The sequence below is a fragment of the Vigna unguiculata genome, chromosome 9, assembly GCF_004118075.2.
Source record: "Vigna unguiculata cultivar IT97K-499-35 chromosome 9, ASM411807v1, whole genome shotgun sequence".
NCBI classification, from domain to species: Eukaryota; Viridiplantae; Streptophyta; class Magnoliopsida; order Fabales; family Fabaceae; genus Vigna; species Vigna unguiculata.
This window is the reverse complement of record NC_040287.1, coordinates 2,668,234-2,690,229: the sequence shown is the minus strand read 5'-3', so window position 1 is coordinate 2,690,229 and position 21,996 is coordinate 2,668,234. Positions and strand designations below refer to the sequence as shown.

Genomic DNA, 21,996 nt, shown 5'->3' with positions numbered 1-21,996 from the left:
GATCGTGATTAGTGTTAATTGTGGATTGCAGCATGTTTGTTAAGGGGGCAATCGTGTTTGGTGAACTGCCTCGTTCTTATACACTTAAACATCACTCAGTGTTTGGATGTTTTCTTCATTATTACTATGAGAGACTGTTAGGTTAGGGATTGCAGACAATTCTAGGAGAAGAAAACTTGACATTGAAAATGGAAGTAGCGATTCCATTATGGATTGGGTGATTGTGTTGTGTGTGTGAGCTTTATGTTTACTTTTTCTTGTTTAGTTGTGGTTGTGGGATGATCTTGTTCTTCCTCTTGTTGATATGGTATGTGTATCCCTCTGTTTTTTGTGTTTGTTTCCTCTGTTTTGTGATTGAGTGTCCTGCATTCCTCTAGCTCCAATTACTTAGAACAATAGTGGCTTGTGTTGTTGACCGCTACAAACCCACATAGGCCTCCCTTGTACCAAGTAAAAATTCCCTTCGCCCCTTTCTCTGTAACACTATGCTAGGATCCAGGTACTTCAGACAGCAATTTATGTCTTTGTTGTTTTTTGAACTTTAGACTTGTTTAGATGAACTTCTCTATAAACACTTTTAGAAGAAGAAAAATTAAATAAGTTTCTCTAAGAACTAAAACTAGTTTATAACAAGTTAAAAATCGTCATTTAGTGAAACTAATATGAGAAAACTTTTACAAATTAATTTATGCACAAGATGATTTAACTTAAGAAAAAGCTTATTTTAATTCTTTTGTTCTTTTCTTCATCTAGAATATTTATATAGAAGCTTATTCGACCATACCTTTTATAATAATCTTTCTTTCCTTATATATGTCTTAGGATATCTGCAGGAGCAGAAAATTACTTGATTATTGCTCACCCCTGCTGTTTATAATAGAAGGCGAAAATCTCCTCTTTAATACCCAGTTGATATTCCAAAGAACTTGCAATGGAATTCTTAGAGTGGAAGATTACTTTCTTTTTTAGTTTCACTTTCATATGATCTAGGCGAATCTATCAGTTATTGCAGTTCTTTCCTCATTACCAAAAGCCTTAACTCAAGTGGCACCAAGTTCTTTCTCACTAAGGCTTATTTGGCTTCACTTTTGCCTTCAATCCTAGTTCTCATACCAAGCCTTAGATCCCATTGGTAACCCTGAAACCAAAAGTTTAAAAATTGTCCACGCAAAAGGATTTTTGGTCTTGATTAGCTTTGCTCTTTTCTTCCCTCGTTGTCTTTCTCCATCCTCTACGTTGCACTTTCTTACATGACAGATTCCGTTGGCTATGGAACTGATTTTCCTCTAATTTACTTTCTTCCACCTTGCATCCCGCATGGTCCAGCATAGATAGTGGCAAACAAGGGTACTAGTGAGTCTTGTGGGTAATGTCTTCTCAGTATATAGAAAATGATGACTGTGATAGAAGTTGTGATTGAAACAAATATTAAATTCGTGTATATGCAGTCTTTCAGCCTTTGGAGGAAGATTTAAGTTACAAATTCATTATGACCTGGGAAGATCAAGTCTATAGCGGTAAGGTTTGTGATCAATTAGCTTTTTTCATTATAATAACAAATAAATGTTATATTAGCAGCCAATAAACCATGTGAACTTTACCAATTCGAGGATTCCTCGCAATCAGTAATTCAATTGTTCTTCACCCGGAGATATATATCTGTTTTTTTTCAGTGTATTATGTTCTACTATTCCTAAGTTTGGCTTGCTTGCATTTTGTAGTTTTTTTGTAGATACTATTTTTTTTACAGTTCTAAACCTAGTGACTGTGTGATCTCTGTTGTATACTCTTGCTTTATAATGTTTGATATATGGTACTCGAAGATCACAATTAAGGGACCTTGGTGGCATTATGTTTTCAGTGCTAAAGATTTGTTTGCTCCATTAGTAGTCATTTCTCTTTGAGATTTGTTCGTTGATAGGTACGAATCATTAGTGCTGAAGATTGTTATAGAAAGTTGTAGAACTTAACGGATGCTCTATTTTTTTTAGTGCTGGTTTACAATGTTCTTTAAGACTTCAAAAGTTAAAGAATAATAATAATAGATTAGGCCTTGTTTGTAGATAATTGTAAAATACAATTACTTAAATTTTTTTGTTCTATCTGTTAGAAATTAATCTCACTTGCACTACTGATAGTTTTAGCAACAACTACGTTGAATCACACTGACTCAACTTCTTTCATATAAGATATGTAGTCCACTCTTTTTTGTCATGAAATATTATAATATTATTGTTTCTATTCAAAGGAGCTACCTTTTTTTTTTCTTCATAAAACATGATGGTGGTTTTGTTTTCAACATTTTTTTTACCATACGTCCTTCGTATTATCTTTGAAAGAAAGTTATTCAAAGTTCATAAGATGAAATATTTCACTTACTTCATAAGAACAATTTTTTCAAATGAATCTAACAAATTTACAAAATCTTTTTTAAAATAAATACTTCATGATTTTTCAATTGCTCGACATGCGAAAAGTTTTTTTAATCTTTAAAATACCTCTCCTTTTATTATATCTTTAATTATATATTTTCTTTTCTTTTATTTTGTTCAATGGTGTATCACATTAAAAAATAATTTTTATTTTTGTTTTTATGTTGTAGAATAGTACTTTTTGGTAATTTTTTCTGTAATTATTATTATTTTCTAAATCTTTTTCATTAGTATAATTTTATCATCACAATTATTTTATATTTCATAAAAGAAATTTAAATATTCAAAATAATTTTAATCTTATTATATCCTTACTTATATATTTGATTTCTTTTGTTTTTTTTATTTTAATGGTATATCAAACTATTTCTAAAACATATATTTGATGATTTTTATATATTTGATTTCTTTTGTTTTTTTTTATTTTAATGGTATATCAAACTATTTTTAAAACATATATTTGATAATTTTTATTTTGTAGAATAGTATTTTTTATGATCTTTTATATAACTATTTTTATCTTCTAACTTTTTTTTCATAAGTGTCATTTTATTACCATAATTGATTAAATATGTATCATTTACTATAATATAATAATTAATATCATTGTGAATCTTATTTATCAATATCCAAAATAGATTGAATTTAAAAGATGAAATACTTATATTAAATTTAGATTGTTATTAATTTAATTTTTGTTAATTTAACTTTTGTTCATTGTGTATTTATAATCTTTATTAATGTATATAAAAAAAGAAATTTCATTACAATTTTGAAAATGAAAGCATGAAGACATTTAAATTATTTTTAAACTTTATTTATTTAATAATTTTTTTAAAATAATTTTTAACCTTAACAAGTTTGTTTCTAAATTTGTACAGTGAATAAATAATTTAATTGGCATGAAATTTTATTTATATATAATTGTATTATTGTACAAAATTTTATATAATTATTTCACTTTTATTCCACTCTTATTCGTACTATAATTTGAAATTTATATAATTATAATGTTTTCTTAAATATTTGTTATTGAAGATAGGAGAATACGAATTTTTAAGATTGAATATTTAAGATTAAATATTTGATAATATATTATTTTTAATGATTTTTACTTTTAAAATAAAAATAAGGTTTAATTATGCCTTTGGTTCCCATTTTGGAGTCAAAATTTCAAAATGGTATCCAAATTCTTAAAAGTCTCAAAATTGTTCCCTTTTTTGTTGAAACGTCTCACGTTTGCCCTTTCCGTTAAGTCAAGGTTGACGCCGTTAGAGGGAGTGTCACGTGTCAGTTCCTCGATTTTTTGAATTTTTTATTTTTTTATTTTTAATTTTATTTTTGAATTTTTTTAAAAAATCAAAAAATTGCCACGTGTCAAGCTGTCATCGTGCCACGTGGCAGTGTCAGAGTGATGTGGCAGTATTACGCCACATGTCATTTCCTTAGTCTCAATTTGGTCCCTTTATTTTAATTTGTCTCAATTTAGTCTCAATTTTTGTAAAAATTAGCAATTTTGTCCCTCTCCAAATTGAAATCAAATTTAATTTCTATATAAATGTACACAAATATTTCCATCAAAATTGATATTTCAAGTAAATATTTTTAACCAAATTAAGTTCATTTAATTAATATTTTACATTGAACTTTATTTAAAATGGTTTAAAAGTTGTTAATAGAAAATAATGTTAATAGAAAAAAATTCATAAATTAACTAGTTCATGTAACAATAAAACACATATAAATTTAAAATTTGAAAATAATTTTAAGTAAAGTTGAATGTGAAACATAATTTTAAATAAACTTAGCTATGTTAAAAATATATAATAAAAATAACAATTTGAATAAAAATATCAAATTTAATAAAAGTATTTGTATAACATTTATATAAAATTAATTTTTGTTTCAATTTGAAAGGGACAAAATTGTCAATTTTTACAAAAATTGGGACTAAATTGACAAATTAAAATAAAGGGACCAAATTGAGACTAAGAAAATGACACCTGGCATAATACTGACACGTGTCACTGTCACTGCCACGTGGCACGATGACAGCTTGACACGTGACAATTTTTTGATTTTTTAAAAAAAATTCAAAAAAAAATTAAAAAAAAATCAAAAAATATAGGAACTGACACGTGGCACTCCCTTTAACGACGTTAACCTTGACTTAACGGAAAGGGCAAACGTGAGACGTTTCAACAAAAAAGGAGACCATTTTGAGACTTTTAAGAATTTGGGTACCATTTTGAGATTTTGACTCCAAAACGAGGACAAAAAGCATAATTAAACCTTAAAATAATTAATTAATATTAAAATCACAAAAACTGATACAGACATAGAAACATGTATATTCGTTACCCGTAATAAAGAGATAAAACTTTTATACCATATTAACAAAAATAAAGATAAATTTTTTAACGAAACTCGTCTTTTTTTACCATCCCTGAAAATGATCACTACACATGTTATTTTTAGTATTTTAGTACTTTCAACTTTATTTTGTAAATTTTTATGTTATATAATGATTAATATTTGAACAATAAGACAATCTACTTATTTAAAGAAGGGAAATGATATTTGAACATGTTTTTTGAATTTAAATTTGACATGGCTGATGTGGCATGACTTTTTTTATTCAAACATAAACTTTTTTTAATGAAAGAAAACTGTTGCAAGTGCGGGAGTTAAATTTTTTTTTTCCCAAAAACCAAAGGACATAGAGACAGAGAGAAAAGGCACAGTGATGAATGTTAGTGTTAGAGAAGCAAAGAGAGAAAAAGAGAGAGAGAGAGAGAGAGAGAGGGACATAGAGACAGAGAGAAAAGGCACAGTGATGAATGTTAGTGTTAGAGAAGCAAAGAGAGAAAAAGAGAGAGAGAGAGAGAAGCAAAGAAGTAGTGTTTACCGGAGAACGCATCGACCATTAAAAGTCATCCATGGCGAGACTTCCACCAGTTTTGGGTTTCAAGTGAAAGGTGTGTTTGGAAGTGTTTGCACAGCGAATCAAAGAAGCATCGATTGTATAGTGTTTGGAAGAGTTTGCATAGTGAACCAAAAAATTCAAGATAACTCCCCACCTAATTGTTTTTGAGTCCCCACTTCTTACCCATTTCTGATTTAAATTTTTTTTGTCAGAATTTCGTGCCCAACATTGTATACCCATAATGGAATGTGATGGTGATGGAAATACAGACATACTATGTTAAGGTTGTTGTGTGAGGAAATGTAACTAGCAATGATGATTGATTTCTTTAAAATTGGGTGCCTAAGTCCAAAATACTCATGACAACTCCCTATTAAAGAGTTCTTTACTCCCCACGAACCAATAATATCCATATTATCGCATTTCTACATAGGTTTACCGTATTCATAATCCAATGGCGAATTATGTATTGATTGAAGGAATTGTCTAGCATTCGAACGTGACTTTGTGGTGCGCATAACTTTGTAATTGGTTTCAAGTCTTGGGTCTGTGAACCGAAAAATTCAAGATAACGCCCCACCTAATTGTTTTTGAGTCCCCACTTTTGACCCATTTCTGATTTAAATTTTTTTTGTCACAATTATGTGCCCAACATTGTATACCCATCATGGAATGTGATGGTGATGGAAATACAGACACACTACGTTAAGGTTGTTGTGTGAGGAAATGTAATTAGCGATGAAGATTGATTTCTTTAAAATTGGGTGTCGAAGACCAAAATACTCATGACAACTCCCCGTTAAAGAGTTCTTGACTCCCCACGAACCAATAATATCCATATTATCGCATTTCTATATAGGTTCACCGTATTCAAAATCCAATGGCGAATTATGTATTGATGGAAGAAATTATCTAGCATTCGAATGTGACTTTGATCACTTTGTGGTGCGCATAACTTTGTCATTGGTTTGAAGTCTTGGGTCTATGAACAAAAAATTTCAACATAACTCCCCACCTAATTATTTTTGAGCCCCACTTTTGACCCCTTTTTGATTTAATTTTTCATGAAAACTCCCCATAAGTAGTATTGTACTCACCACTTACCAATAATATCCATAATTTTTGCATTACCATATAGGTTCACCGTCAACATAACCCAACCGCGAATTATGTTTTCATGGAAAAATATTTGTAACATCATAAAGTGATTGGGTATGTAACAATCGAAAAATATTTGAAATTTCCATTGCTTAAAAAAACTGTGTCTGTGAACCAAAATATCCAACAGAACTCTACACTTAATTTTTTTGCACTCCCCACTTATGAACCTAATTATGAGTTTATTATGTATGAAAAAAATCGCGACCAACATTGAAACCCAAAACTGGTGAAAGTCTCGTCGTGGATAACTTTTAGTGACCGATGTGTTCTCCCGCAAGCACTACTTCTTTACTTCTCTCTGCCTTTTCTCTTTTTCTCTCTCTGCGTTGTTTCTTTGCTTCTCTAACACTAACACTCATCATTGTGCCTTTTCTCTCGCTGTGTCTTTTGGATTTTGGGAAAAAAAAAATTTAACTCCTACACGTGCAACAGTTTTCTTTCATTAAAAAAAAAGTTAATGTTTGAATAAAAAAAGTCATGCAACATCAGCCATGTAAAATTTAAGTTAAAAAAAATGTTCAAATATCATTTCCTTTTAAAGAACAACCATTCTGTGAAACAAGTATATTATCTTCAGAGCAAACTTGATTTTCAAAGATTCACAAACGAAAAAACCCTCCATCATCTTGTACTCAATCATACCATCCACCTATTATTCTATACACGTAGATACAACCTAACTCACAATTCTCACTTTGATCCTTGGAATTCAGCACAGAGAACCAAACCATTCAACAAAAGAGAAATCGTACAATCTTTAACAGCTTCATGCAGCATATAATTGAGATTTTTCAACTCCATGCAAACAAAAAAAACAAAAACTTAATTATACGAAGAACGTGAAAATTAGTAAGATTATATGAACACAGGAGATCTTAGTTCATGAAGTGATTAATTTCTCTCCAAATGACGGTGATTTACAAAAGTGTATATCTTCAGCCGAAGGAATGGCGGGGCGAAGAGAAGAAGCGAAGAGGTGAAAGCATTCCCATGAAGCCTGGCGAAGCAAGACCATTGATTTTCTGGTGCTTAAGCATGTTGTAACCCTCATGCTCTGGTCTTTTCCCACCTCTCACTTGCTTGTTGAAGGTTCCACACTTCACCATCTTCATCATCCACCACCTTTTCTTCGCTGGGCGCTCACCACTCGAGTTCATCTTATGCTGCATGAACTCCATCACCACGTGCAGACCCTGCTCCACCACCTCCATCGAGGGACAAACCAGAGGGTTCCCTTCAACGCTCAGCTTCTTCAGGTTCTTCAGGCACCCAATGGATTCAGGCAAGGTCTTGATCTTGTTGTAGCTCACGTCAAGTTCAACCAGGGACAAGAGGAGCCCTATGGAATAAGGGAGGGTTTCCAAGTACTGGAAGTTCTGGCTCACGTTCAGTGTCTCAAGGTTGATGAGGTTCTCAAGATCCTCCGGAAGTGACCTTAGGCAATTCAACCGTGCATCCAGAACCTTCAGTGATGTTAGGTGTGAGGTGGAGCTAGGAAGAAAAACCAGCTTGTTGGAATTCACTGAGAGCTTCTTCAGGTTTATCAGCTCGAACCCTATTGTGTCTGGTAACTTGCTCAGCTTGTTGAAGTTCGCATTCAGTTCTTCCAATGCTCTGATGAATCACCATCAACATGAACAATGATACATAAAGTTGTAATATATGAACTAGTTGAAGATCGATGAAAGATCATGCAGAATCATGCATGATTTCCCTCGTTTTCATTTCTTCAATAACTAATGATACATAAAATTGTTCTTTTGATGTTTCAAACTAGATTGATTTTTTTTTAAAGTACTAATAATATCAGTGTAGGGTTAATACTGAACAGAAGACAATATTAAAAAAATCTAGTAGAAAATCTGTACTTTGTTATTTTGTTTCTTGCACTCTTCTAATCAGGTGATAATTTTGATTAGCAAGGAATTAAAATATTGAATTTTTTATGTTAACTAAAAGCTTAATAATGCATGGCATGTTGAATTAGGATGTAAAATGATTGAAGAATTAGAATAATTAAATGGAGATTATTGTTGTGGTTAAACATAGTCCACGTCATTTGACTTATAATAATATAGATTTTTTATTATTGGTGTGGCTTTGACAATGCAAAAGGTTGAGGTTGATCATTAATTATAATTGGCCAAGAGTCATATATTCAAACTCTTTCTTTACAACATTTAATTAATTGATTCCTTGCCACAATTAATTTCAATCAAATTAACGTAGAGCCATATTTCAAATTTGTATTAATTAGTCAAGTGCTATTACCTTTGATTTTGACTTGTACAAACCAAAATATAACAGCAATCACGGAGAATAATCTATTAAAAAAAAATGAAGTGTTCGTTTTTTCAAACTGTAACCCTTGATTTGTGACGGCAACCAGTTTTCCAAATTATTTAACTCATTTTTTCTTCATAAGAAAAGTATATGGGTTGCTATCATGAGTTACATAATTTGTTTTCGTACAAAAAATTAAATACGTACGAAAATCTATTAGACTATTAATTATTAAGCTTTCGAATATGAACATGGTGAAGGTTTTTGCAGACTTTCGTACACAGGATTTGATGCCGCCGAAAGAAAAATAAAAAACGGAAATGTTCTGTCCACAATTTTTTTTTATGATGATAACGTAGACCAGAGGAAGAAACTTTGATATATTTATAATTCAGGTAAAAAATGTCGTTTTATAAAATATTTCTAAATAAATCATCAGTTTTTAATTTTTGTAAAAAATAAAATTTTCATGGTGATGTTATTCTTATTTATTTATTTACTTATGTAAAATTTTATAATTTTCTATCTGATTTGACTCTTCCCTTGTCTTATATATCTCTCTTAATTACTAGAAAAAATAGGTAGGAGTGTGAAACTATAATTTCTCTTTCACATAAGGCTGACAAGAAAAAGTGTATTAATTCTTCTACCATTTACACCACAATTTGATTTACTTTGTTCAATTCCAAAGTTCCTTAATTTCGTATAGGACAAGTGATTTAAATGGAGCAGATACACATAATTAATGAAGATATTTTAACAGATATAGTTTTATAGAAAACTTTATATCCATATATATGGAGATTTCTCAGAACTTGACGATTTAATCACATCATAAATAAATTGCAGTTGAAAAAAACAAACCTGCAATTCTCAATGGTTTTGGGGAGGGATTCGATGAAGTTGCCTGAGACATTTAAAACCTTAAGCTTAGAGAGACAACCAATGGAATTAGGAAGAGACTTAAGCTGGTTGGACCGAACATCCAACACCTCCATGTTTAGCAGTCTCGCAGTTAAGGATTCAGGAATGTCCTGTCACAACAAAAATATCTTTTTTATGTATAATATTTAATAAGAGAGGATAAACTATATTAACTCTAACTCAATTCGCTTTAATTCATATACTAATAACCATAGAATGCAAAAAAAGAAGAACACGATTTCATGTCTGTTCTTATTCTGTATTAAACCAGCCATTAATGTTCATTTTTATGGTAGAAAGGAAAAAGACAGAGTTATATTTGGATGCACATGCACTTGTCCATTTCTGAACTCACTTCGTTATCTTCTTTCTTTTCTGTGCAAGTTGATACATATAAGAATATTATACTATCATACAATCATTTTTGTGTGTGAACTAAAATTAATCAGAAACGAGTCTCTTAAGTTAGACCTTATGAACAGACAGAAACATCATATGAGTTGTTTTGAAAAGGTGGAAAAAGATGAGTGTTGGAAGGTATGAAAAGGTACCTGGAGATTGTTATTAGATAAGTCCAACTTGCAAATGGTGGCCAAATCAAGAGCAGGTTTGGGAAGAGAGTCCAAAGACATGCCACTGAGATCCATGACTTGAAGCCTCTCTTTCTCCATGCCTTTGTTTCTCTCCCTCTTCCTCATGGAATCCATCTTCATGGTCATAGGTTGATGATTATGAAGCTGTTGCAGATGGTGAATGTTCATAGCTGCAAATCTAGAAAAGAGAGAGTTTGAAGAAATTGGAAAGGGTGAGAGAGAAGAGGGTTATTATATATAATGCAGAGATTGAAGAGATTAAGAAGGAAAAGACGTACGGAATAGGATGAGATGTTGATTGAAGAGTGACGTGGAATTGAAGTACAAGAGCCGTAGGGTCAAATGTTGCTAACATGGCCACGTTCTCTCCTTCATTACCATTTACCACTACTAGAGATGACAAATAAATCCCTCTCCGTGGGTATTGTCCGAACCCGTCCCGTTTTGACGGGGAATTCCCGTATTGACTGGGTATGGGTATGGCTATGGGGAATTCCCGACTTTTTCAGTTGGGTATGGGGATGGGTATGGGGATGTACATATACCTGCCATAATACCCGTCCCCGCCATATCTCCATTCTCGTTTAAATTATTAAAATATTCACAATTAATCAAGTAACTCCTATATATATATATATATATATATATATATATATATATATATATATATATATATATATATATATATATTTTTTTTTTTTTCTATTTTTTTTTCTTTTAATTATTTCATTTGTCATGAAACTCATTCTCATCTCCAATATATTTTTTATCTTATCATAACCTTTATGTAATTATGTTAAAATGATGTATGTTAATAAAAAAAAATATTATGCCTCACATTTGAATATTTATATTATTTTTTAATATTTTTATTTATTATAAATTTTCCTTTCACATGAGAATGTTTATACTCTCAATTTAAGGTAATATAAAAAAAATTCTTTACTTATTATTATTATTATTAATTTTTATTTAATTTGAAGAACTCTTTTGTTTCATTAAAATAATTTTCGTTATTTTTCAACCATCAAGTATATATGTTGATATTTGAAAAGTTTTCTTAGTTCTCTAAGATATTTTTCGTCTTATCATATCTTAGTTATACATTTGATTTCCTTTGTGTGATTTTTTTCGATAGTCTCTCGAATTATTTCTAAAACACACATTTGTTAGTTTTTTAATATTTTTATTTATTGTTTTTATTTTTATCATGTAGAATAATATTTCGATAGATTCTATCTAATTATTTTTTATTTTATAACTCATTATTAATCATAATGTAATTTTTTCACTTTAAATTCTGTTTGAAGTGGTTAAAATTATATATATATATATATATATATATATATATAATGATATTTAGAAATATTATATGATAATTCACTACAAGAAAAACATGAAATGGTGACTGATTTAGTCAGTAACCCATATCAGTCACTATTTTTCGTCATTGGTGGTAGTAGTTGATTTATTATCTGAATCAATGACTAAATTAGTGACTGATTCAATGATCGAATCGATACTTGATTTAGTGACCAATTTAATTACTAATTTATTTGTAATTTAATGACAAATTTTTTGGTCACTAATGATATTTCTATTTAATTTTAACCACTTCAAACGTAATTTAATAATTAGTTCTCTAAGGTATTTTTCATTTTATCATACCTTAATTATACATTTGATTTTCTTTGTACGATTTCTTTCGATAGTCTCTCAAATTATTTCTAAAACACACATTTGTTAGTTTTTTAATATTTTTATTTATTGTTTATTTTCATCATGTAGAATAATATTTCGATATATTCTATCTAATTATTTGTTATTTTATAACTCACTATTAATCATACTGTAATTTTTTTCACTTTAATTGTATAAATAACTTTTATTTACTACAATATAAAAATTTAATGTAATTGCTATGAATATTTTTTTGTCACTATCCAACATATATTGAAGTTCAAAAGATACAAAATCTATGTCAAAATTTTATTATTATGTTTATTATTTGTTCTTTGTGTCATTTTGATCAAGTGATGTATTATAACTTTTATTAGTGTATAAAAAAGAGATTTATTATAATTTAAAAAAATTGAAGTAAACAAACATTTAAAATATATTTTAATTTGAATATTTGTTTTCCTTTTATTATTATGTTTATTATTTGTTCTTTGTGTCATTTTGATCAAGTGATATATTATAACTTTTATTAGTGTATAAAAAAGAGATTCATTAGAATTTAAAAAATTGAAGTAAACAAACATTTAAAATATATTTTAATTTGAATATTTGTTTTCCTTTTATATTTTTTTTGAAATATTTTTTAATTTTATCAACTAAGTTCATCAATGTTGTAGTTTGCAAATTTAATAAATGTTTTGGTTCACATGAAATTTTATTTGGTATTCTAATATAAAATGTAAACAATTATAATTTATTTTAAGGTATTTGACATCGAAGAAAATCCTCCTAATATTGAATATTTCATAATATTATGTTTTCTTTACCGTAATTTTTTTCTTTTATAAAAATTAATATTGAAGTAGTTAGAACACGGGTACGGGTATGGGTACGAGATTATACCCGTTACCCGGTGGGGATGGGGATGGGAAAAAAGTTTGATACCCGTTGGGTTTGGGTATGGGGATGAAGATGAATTTTTTATGCGGGGATGGGTATGGGATAGCGAAACCCGTCCCCGCCCCGCCCCGCCCCGTTGCCATCCCTAACCACCACCTCTTTATTTCCATTTTATATTCACATAATATTAATCTTCTTAATTATTCAAATAATAAAAAAAAATCAGCACTTGTTTTGTTCATTTTTCTTCCCTAAACTATTCTGATATTCCTGAATTGTTTTGCTTAACTGTAACTATGTAACATGATTTATATATTTAATGATTATTTATTACGAAGTTTAGTTCTACAAAATTAATATTTATACTGGAAAATAGATTGACTAAAATACTAATAAAGTAATTAATATAGGTTAATAGAAATTAAACTCTCCTTCACAATAGCAATTAATGTGAGATTAAAAGAACATGGGACCACACAAAAAAAAATTCAAGCATATCTCTTTTGCAAATTAATTGTAAAATTAAATAAATACTGGAAAATAAAATTAATCTTGTCTTTTCTTCTTAACAAATTTGTTATTGGTTTGAAATATCTTTATTAGACAACATGGTTTGTTTTTTTCTTTAACAACATTTAAATCTACGACTTTGCTACAAGGAGATCGAATCCTATACTACTATGTTCACAAACTTGATTTTGTTTGTTTATACGTAATTTTTTTTTTTTTTTTGTGCACCTGATCAATATTGATTATTATTCTTTGGTAAAGATCACATGAATGTTACACGCGAGGTTCTCAATTCCAATAATTAACACGTGTTGTCGCATATAATATATTCATAAGAAATTATTTTATTAATATTTTAACAATATTATTACAATCTATTTCCTTACATTGCTATAATTTATGATTCTATGTTATCGACGATGGTTTTTCTAATTACGTTGTTTTCTGAAGTGGCTTTAGAAAGTAAAGAAAATAATTATAATAATTGATGACAAAATTATTTTTGATATTTTTGTGTATATGAATAATAAATCGAAGATCCTTGAAATATCAATGCTATTTTTTTTTAATGACTGGCATTGTTTTATTTTTACTACCTTTTTGGATTAGCCTAACATATTTATGAAAGATACATATTTGTTCAAGAAGATAGTAGATACATGGTTGAATGAATCTTGTAGTAGGAAAGTAAAATCAGATTTGAATTAATTTATTCAACCTATAAACATTACATCAAATCTTAATTAGGCTGAGTTAGCGTGATTCAATCAATTTTTTATCACATATATTTGTCCAAATAAACTTAAAAATTTATTATGTTTTTAATTCAAATATTTGTTAATAATAAGCATGTAAAAACTTTAAATGAAAAATAACTACACATATAGAATTTATCCTAAATTAGTTATGGAATTAAAATAATTTAAAATTATTCATCACAAAGCATGTAAGTAACAAAATATATAATTGTACAAATTCAATTGTTAGAAATAAAAATAAAAATTTAAACCAAGTAAGGTGATTCTTATAAAAATTAAATAAAAGTGTCAGTAATTAAATGAATTTGTTTTGATATTTGACTTTTTACCTAAAATTGTAACTAGTCACCTGGCACACCATTTAAAATTACATTTGAACAAGGGTTGCAGTGGTCCAAAAAACAAATAGACTGGTGTGTAATTAAGAAAGGTATAGTTTGAAAAATAACAATAACCAATGTCTGCGTACCCATAAAAAAAAAAAGAAATAATTCCTTTAAAATTATTCCAAAAAAAAATTGATTCTTTCTATTTGTTATATATACATACTTGGTAAGAGCAAAAAAAGTTATACCATCTATAAAGGTATCATTTTATAAGGATTAACTTACAAATTAAATTTATCATATTTTTTCTTAATTAATTGTATAAAACTTGTTATATAAAAATTAATAATTTTTTTACTTTAAAATTGATTCTTTTGTATGGATACTTACCTGAAAATAAATCACTGAAATATCTCTATTCACTTTTTTTACTATATTATTTTATTTTGATAAATTAAAATTTAATTAATACATTATAATTTTTAAATATAATATATTATACTGATAGGCGGGTAACACATCTATCCATTACATTTTTCCTTATTATTATTCAACCTTTTCCTTTTTTTATTTTCAGTTTATTTAATTTTTAAAATTAATACTTATTTCTTCTGTATGGATTTTCTGTTAATGAAATATTATGAATAGAATAAAAAAACTAGTTGTATAGACTAAGAGTTGGAATTCTGATTGTGGATAACTAAAAAAATTATATATAAAGTTGAAAAAGTTCTTCTTACTTGTCTCTTCGTGCCGGTAATCTTGGACTTGTTGTGATTTTTGTTGAGTTTACACAAACAATAATGCATTAATTTCATATATTCATTCATTCTTAGCACAACATCATAGACATTTTGATGCACACACCATAAGTCACTTAACTTTGTACAATTTTTTCAACTCTTATAATTAATTGAATTGTTTTTATGTTCCATATATATTGTTAGACCAAATCAAACCTAGTTGGTAATGTCATACATCAATCTCTCTAGAAATTAAGATTATCATTGAATTTAGTTGCAAGGTCAGTAACTCCAAGATAAATGCATAACATTCCAAAATATATATCATGTTAGAAAGATACTGATGTTTTCATTTCATACAAGTAACATGTGTCTTGGAAATTACATATGGAATATATATATATATATATATATATATATATATATATATTATGAAATGATATGTTATCCTATTTCATTTTGTCAAATTAAGTTTGATTTTAAATATTTTTTTTAAATATAGTATTAAAGTATATAAAGTGTAATTTTTATCTTAATATACACTTATTTTGTAGAGTTAAATTATAATTTGTTAAGTGTATTTTAAATTTGACTCAATCTTATAAAATCAATTTATGGGAGAGATTTGCACCTATTTACATATACTGTAATTTTATTCTATCTTTGAATGATATAAAATTTTTATCACACCTTACACGGAGGCATATAAATATCTCTATACCATTATTTAGAAAAATAAATTTTTAACTAACTTTTTCTCACAATCTGAGATGACATTTTTTAAGTGACTTTTCATTTTTTTTTCATTTTTCTATATTTCAAAATCATTTAAAAGATGCTATCTCGTATTATTAAAATTTAGTTATCAAAATATCATTGTCTTTTTATTTATTACACCTTAATTGTCCCACTCGATCATGATTATTTGATATAATAAAAGTTGCAAATTTAGAAAGAGGACATCAAGACATACGATAGTGGTTATTGCCATATGAACTGTGGCGGGCAGTGACTAAAAGAAAATTTAACGTAACAAGAAACAGTAAATTTGTTGGGAGGCAAAGAATTAACCTTAACTCTAAATATCACGTTAAAAAAAAATAAATTTCAAATCTAACTCAATTTTATCAAATTAATTTATAAGATGAAAGTCGTATCTGTTTATATACCGTAATTTTTTAAATATGTGAAATCTCATGTTTCTTTCGCTACTTTTAATAAGAGTATGCATGTTTATATTATATAAGGTATCGTGAGCTTAAAAAATGCTAATTTCCGGGTAAATATTGTTTTTAGTATAAATATATAAGATAGTTACACCATTTAATGAGTTTAATTATGATTATAGACTTATCCATCCGATAACAATTCTTTTTGTCTAACTTTTATTCAAAAGTTGATTTTATCTTAACAAAATTATCAAGTTGAAAAATATAGTTTGGGGTGATACCTACATATTATTCAACGGTAGCGTGTAAAAACCCTAAGATAGAGATAGAAGAAAATTCAACTCTTCTTAAAGAAAGTGTTAGATCTAAATTTTTGTTTAGAAATACTATTAAATGCTAAGGAACGACCATTTTTTTTTGTAGCTCCTTAAAGCTCATTTAAACCACTAAATTATAGTTTGTTTTCTGACCTAATGGCATAGAGTTAGGAAATATTAGAGTAAAATATATTTGCTAAAAGAAGAAAAATTTCACAATATAATGTTTTAAAACTAACTTTAGGTATTTGAAAAGAAAAAAAAAATTAAACACTTTCATCTTGTAGGGAAGCAAATAGTTATTTATATCTTTTTAAAAGTGACAAATTATAAATCTTTTAGTAACTAAATTAATGTTTCACTCAAAATATTGGGTTCATATTTTAGAATATCAAAGTCTCTTAAATGTTTCTCACCAACATCAAATTAGTCTAACGTTATTCTTCATCTCAAAGTTGTAAATAGTAGATTCTATTTAAATGTGAATTTTTGCATCAAAGAAACTTAGTTAATGGGCGTGTCCAAAACACGCTATAATTTTTATATAACGTTAATTTTTTTCCTTATTTTAAATATTATATACGATGAATATTTATGGTCTATATGAAATAATGAAAAAAATTAAAAATTAAAAACCACTTATTAATTTTTTTTATATGCGATCATTTAAGAAATATAAATATATATATATATATATATATATATATATATATATATATATATAATATTTAACGTAAAAATGGCAACATGCGTGGGTTTTAACGTTGATGTAAACATACTATTTATCACTTATGTACTTTAATTTTGAATTAGATATAATATACATCGTACGTTTTAAACTAATACTTGAAAGGGGAGAAAAATAATTCAACCATAGATAGATATACAGAGTTGAAAAAATGGAGCCAAAAATTAATAGAAGAAAAAAAAATATATATATATATATATATATATATATATATATATAAACTCAAATTTAAATAGAATTGATTAGTATTGTAATGAATATTTTAAAAATTGCAAATTGAGAAATTTTTAAGAACTTTAAGTGGTGTATTTTGTATACAATTGTCGCTGAGATTTAAAACCGTTGACTTCATGGATACTATGTAATCAAGTGGCTTTAATAACTCAAAAGGAGAATGATAGAATAGTTTTACGCTAAATATTTAACTCTAAAAAACTAATTTTGTTAATTAGAGATAGTGTCATCTGGTGTATTATAATAACCTAAATAATTTATAAAACATATACATGATATATATATATATATATATATATATATATATATATATATATATATATATATATATATATATATATAAACTGGTAGTGAATTATTAAAAAATTTACATTCATTCTCTACACACTAATATATATATATATATGTTTTTAATATAACGATTAATTAAAATTATGATTTTTTTTAGTATAATACATCATATAGTTGTCATAATCTACACGTATAATATGACATTTGTAACCACTATCTTTTATATTGTCATACTATTATTTAAAGTTGTATCATTTTGAAATTTCACTTTATATAATATTTTCTTTTTTAATTTTATGAAACTAATTTCCCCTTCATTTGATTTTTCTTTCACTATTTAGGTTTTGCACAAGATTTTATCTCTATATAGAGTTGCTCCGAAGTTCATTTATTGACTATTGTCATAAACTTTCTTCTTTAAAGACAATTTCTATTTATAAAAGTATTTGAAAGAGTGATTAGAAAATCTTTAACTAACCATTGTGAGACGAAGAGAAGTCATTGATTATAATGTTACTTCTATTCTCCTAGACCTAAGGGTTGTATTATATATTTTGCATACAACATTGAATGCATGCCTTTATTTGAAGGAACATTTCGAATCTCAATATAACTCATGATGTAAGTCAAACTACTTTTATCTCAACAAAAGTAAATGTTAGTAGTGTATGAGACGAATGAATTATGAAAAAATAAGAAATTATTTTCTTGACGAAACTGTTTGTATGAAACAACTTTGACATATTCTTCCAGAGACTTTTTAATATTGATATTCTTTGTGATATTTACTTGATATTCAAATGATAGAACATTATATATAAACATGGTAAAAACATTTATATGCTAAGAGTAATATTATGTAAGCTCTTGAAACACATATTTTATTGTCTATCTCAAACAAATGTACATAAGATATTTTGTGTTTGTTGTCATTTTTTTTTATCAAACAAAAAATTGTGTATCATGAATTAATATTGAGACAAATTTATGTTTTAATACTTTGTTGTAATCTCTTAATCATGGGATTTATTAATATTTTATCTAATAGAGGATAAAAGAGAAAATCAAAACATAAATACCTAAAAAAAAGCACAAGATATATTCTCTACTATTTTAAAAGAAAGAAAAACAAAAAATAAATGGACATTTGACATTAATGGTATGGGTAAAATAGTCATAAAAAAGTCAATTTTATACTTGTAAAGAGAAAGAAAAAAAGAATAAAGGATGGTAAAACATAGTGCACTAAATAAATGTAAAATTTTGTTATGTATTATTGTCCTTATCTTTCAAGCCACAAGAATTATGATCTAGACACCACCTTAAATATTTCCTAAAATGTATGGAATTGTAATTTTCTAAAGCAACAAGAGTTGATTCAATGATGTGAATGGAATTTGTTGTTATTGCCACCATTTTGTGTATGAAGAAAGATTACTATAAAATAATATGATTTGAATGGTTGTATTGTATATGTAACAAACCTATGTTTGTTTCACCAAACCTATGGCCAGGCTCTATGTTGTGAAAATTTATCCTACATGTCACAATAGAATTTTGCTCACCTTTAAAACACACTTTCAAAATTCATGTTTAATTCTTGAGAATAATTTTTTTTAATTTATTTTTTTATTACAATTTATATATATTCCAATAGTTCTATATATTCCAGAGTTGAAATTAAAAGTAATTTGAATACATTTTCATCTTTCAAATAAATTTCAATTTTCGATAATTACACATCATTTAAAAGTTGAAGTAAATTTTAATTTAAATACATTTTTTTAACTTTTCAAAGTTTCTTTTAATAACAATATTGAGATAGGTCCAAAGGGTTTAATTCCCTCCTCACTAACTTGAAAGAAAAAAAAGGTTGTGGTTTAATTTCCCTACTAATACAATTCACGTCTAGCATTTGTAGACAAAAAAAAAACAATATTAATATTAATATATTAAAAAATATTGAAAAAAATAGACGGTCTCGACTCTTATAATATATATAATTTGATATTAATTTCTTAAAAAGAAATCAGACAATTCTATATTAAAATTGTTGAAGATTAAGCTATCTTCCAACCAACACCTAATTACAAAATGATTGGCATGTTGAAATCTCTTACATATGCGAAGATAGTCTATAAAAATCGAATGTAAGTGTTTAAAAATAGAGCAATATACATTTTATTTTTGGTGTAGATATAAACATATACCTTGATACATGCATTTGAGTCTAAGTAAGTAGCTACATTTGTTTAAAAAAAAATGTTTTGGAGAATCTTCTATCGTTGTCCAAAATGATAATTTATATTATACACATAACAATTCCGCAAATTGTAATAATTAATTTGTTTCCGCAGTGTAGTTGCCGTACTAGGTCATCCATTGTTTATGTTACTTCTTCATCTTAAGCAATCTCAATATAAAATTTCTTTGCTACAACTTATCTTTTCTTTGACTCTATTTTTGCCTCTTTTTTTTTTTTTTTAATGTATGACTCTACCATAGTTTGGCAATTTTATTCAAAATAAAACAGCGATATTGTTTATCATTTCTTTCACCAAATGATAAAACCCCGTTTTAAAATGTGAAATGCAAACCCTTTTTCCGTACGAAAAATTCAATAAATGAGACTTTACATTAGGTCAACGATGGTACGCATTCCGGTTCGAAACACACATTGTCCGTTTGCAAATTTCAGTTATATTTATGTACACTTTAAAACATAATATCAATGTTTAATGTTTAATTAGTTAGATAGTATCTATTTATATTTAGATGTGTTAGTTTGATACTTATTTTTAAAAATGTATCAATTCAGTTTAAATTTTTAAAAATATGTCTCAATTAAGTAATTTTTAACAAAAAAAATATTAACATCGTTAACGATATTGATATTTAACATAACTTATAAAATTAAGTATTGATATTTATATCAAATTTTAGTGGTAAAAGTCATGAATTAAGTTAACGATTTTAACAATTTTTGTCTCAAAGAGACCTGATTAAGACGCTTTTTAAAAGATTGAAACTAGATTGACATATTTTTAAAAGCGAATACCAAACTGACATATTTGATATCATCTTACTAACTAAACCTAATATTAATTTTATCTAAATTTCTTTTAAATTATGTATCAAACCAGCTCTTTATATTATTTATGAGTTGTTTTTTTATTAAATTGAAATATATTTTGTTTTGTTTGGCAAATTTACTCAAGAAATAAAAGAAAATAGTAGTTGTATTTTTATATTTTTAACAAACAAAATATTTTGTTCGCACTCTTTTATATTAGATATATTTTATTTATTTATTTACTAAAACATTAAATATATTTGTACCAAAAGTATGTATACATTTATTTTTTTGTCAATTAAACCCATTTTACTATATCTGCATTAAAAAAAGTAAGTCGAAAAAAGTTGGAAACACGACTATGTACACTGTATACAGTTGTAAACGTTGACCGTTTAGTATATATTATAATTACAATAACTTCAAAAGGTTACTAGAAAAAGTTCTAATAGTATTTTGATTAACTGAAAAGATATTTTAAGTAAGTTCTTACGGAAGTTGAAATAAAAAATAACATATGAAAATAAATTTATCTTTCATATTAATTCGTTTTATAAATGATGATAGAATTAATTTATAGAACATTGACTTTAATTTATCATGTTAAGGAGACTAAAAGGTATAACAAGTGAAATGTAATTTACCATGTCACATTACCATACAAAATCTGTTATGAAATTTAAATCTTATTACGAAATATTAATCTTTACTTTTTAACGTTTTAAAAAAACTTAATTAAAAGGCAACATACACTTCTTTTAATCACAATCAGAAAAATTATTCGAAAAAAAAGGTATTGTACTTACTGGCCTAATATTTTGCCCCACAAGTTGGTTTTATTGGTAGATTTAAACATGGTCTAACTTTTAGTAGATAACTAATATTTTAATGATTTAATTAAGTTTAAAGTCTCTTATAAATTTAGATA

At 26.9% G+C, this 21,996-nt stretch overlaps 1 protein-coding gene across 1 annotated transcript; it reads right to left on the bottom strand.

Moving 5' to 3' along the window:
* Window positions 1-7,117: 7,117 nt before the first annotated feature.
* On the bottom strand, window positions 7,118-10,535 carry LOC114162391 (plant intracellular Ras-group-related LRR protein 6-like). The gene is made up of 3 exons (XM_028046260.1): window positions 10,278-10,535; window positions 9,667-9,836; window positions 7,118-8,133 (listed from the first exon to the last, which is right to left on the bottom strand). The coding sequence occupies exons 1-3, from the start codon at window positions 10,485-10,487 to the stop codon at window positions 7,455-7,457; spliced, it is 1,059 nt and encodes a 352-aa protein (XP_027902061.1). The 5' UTR covers window positions 10,488-10,535; the 3' UTR covers window positions 7,118-7,454.
* Window positions 10,536-21,996: the final 11,461 nt, after the last annotated feature.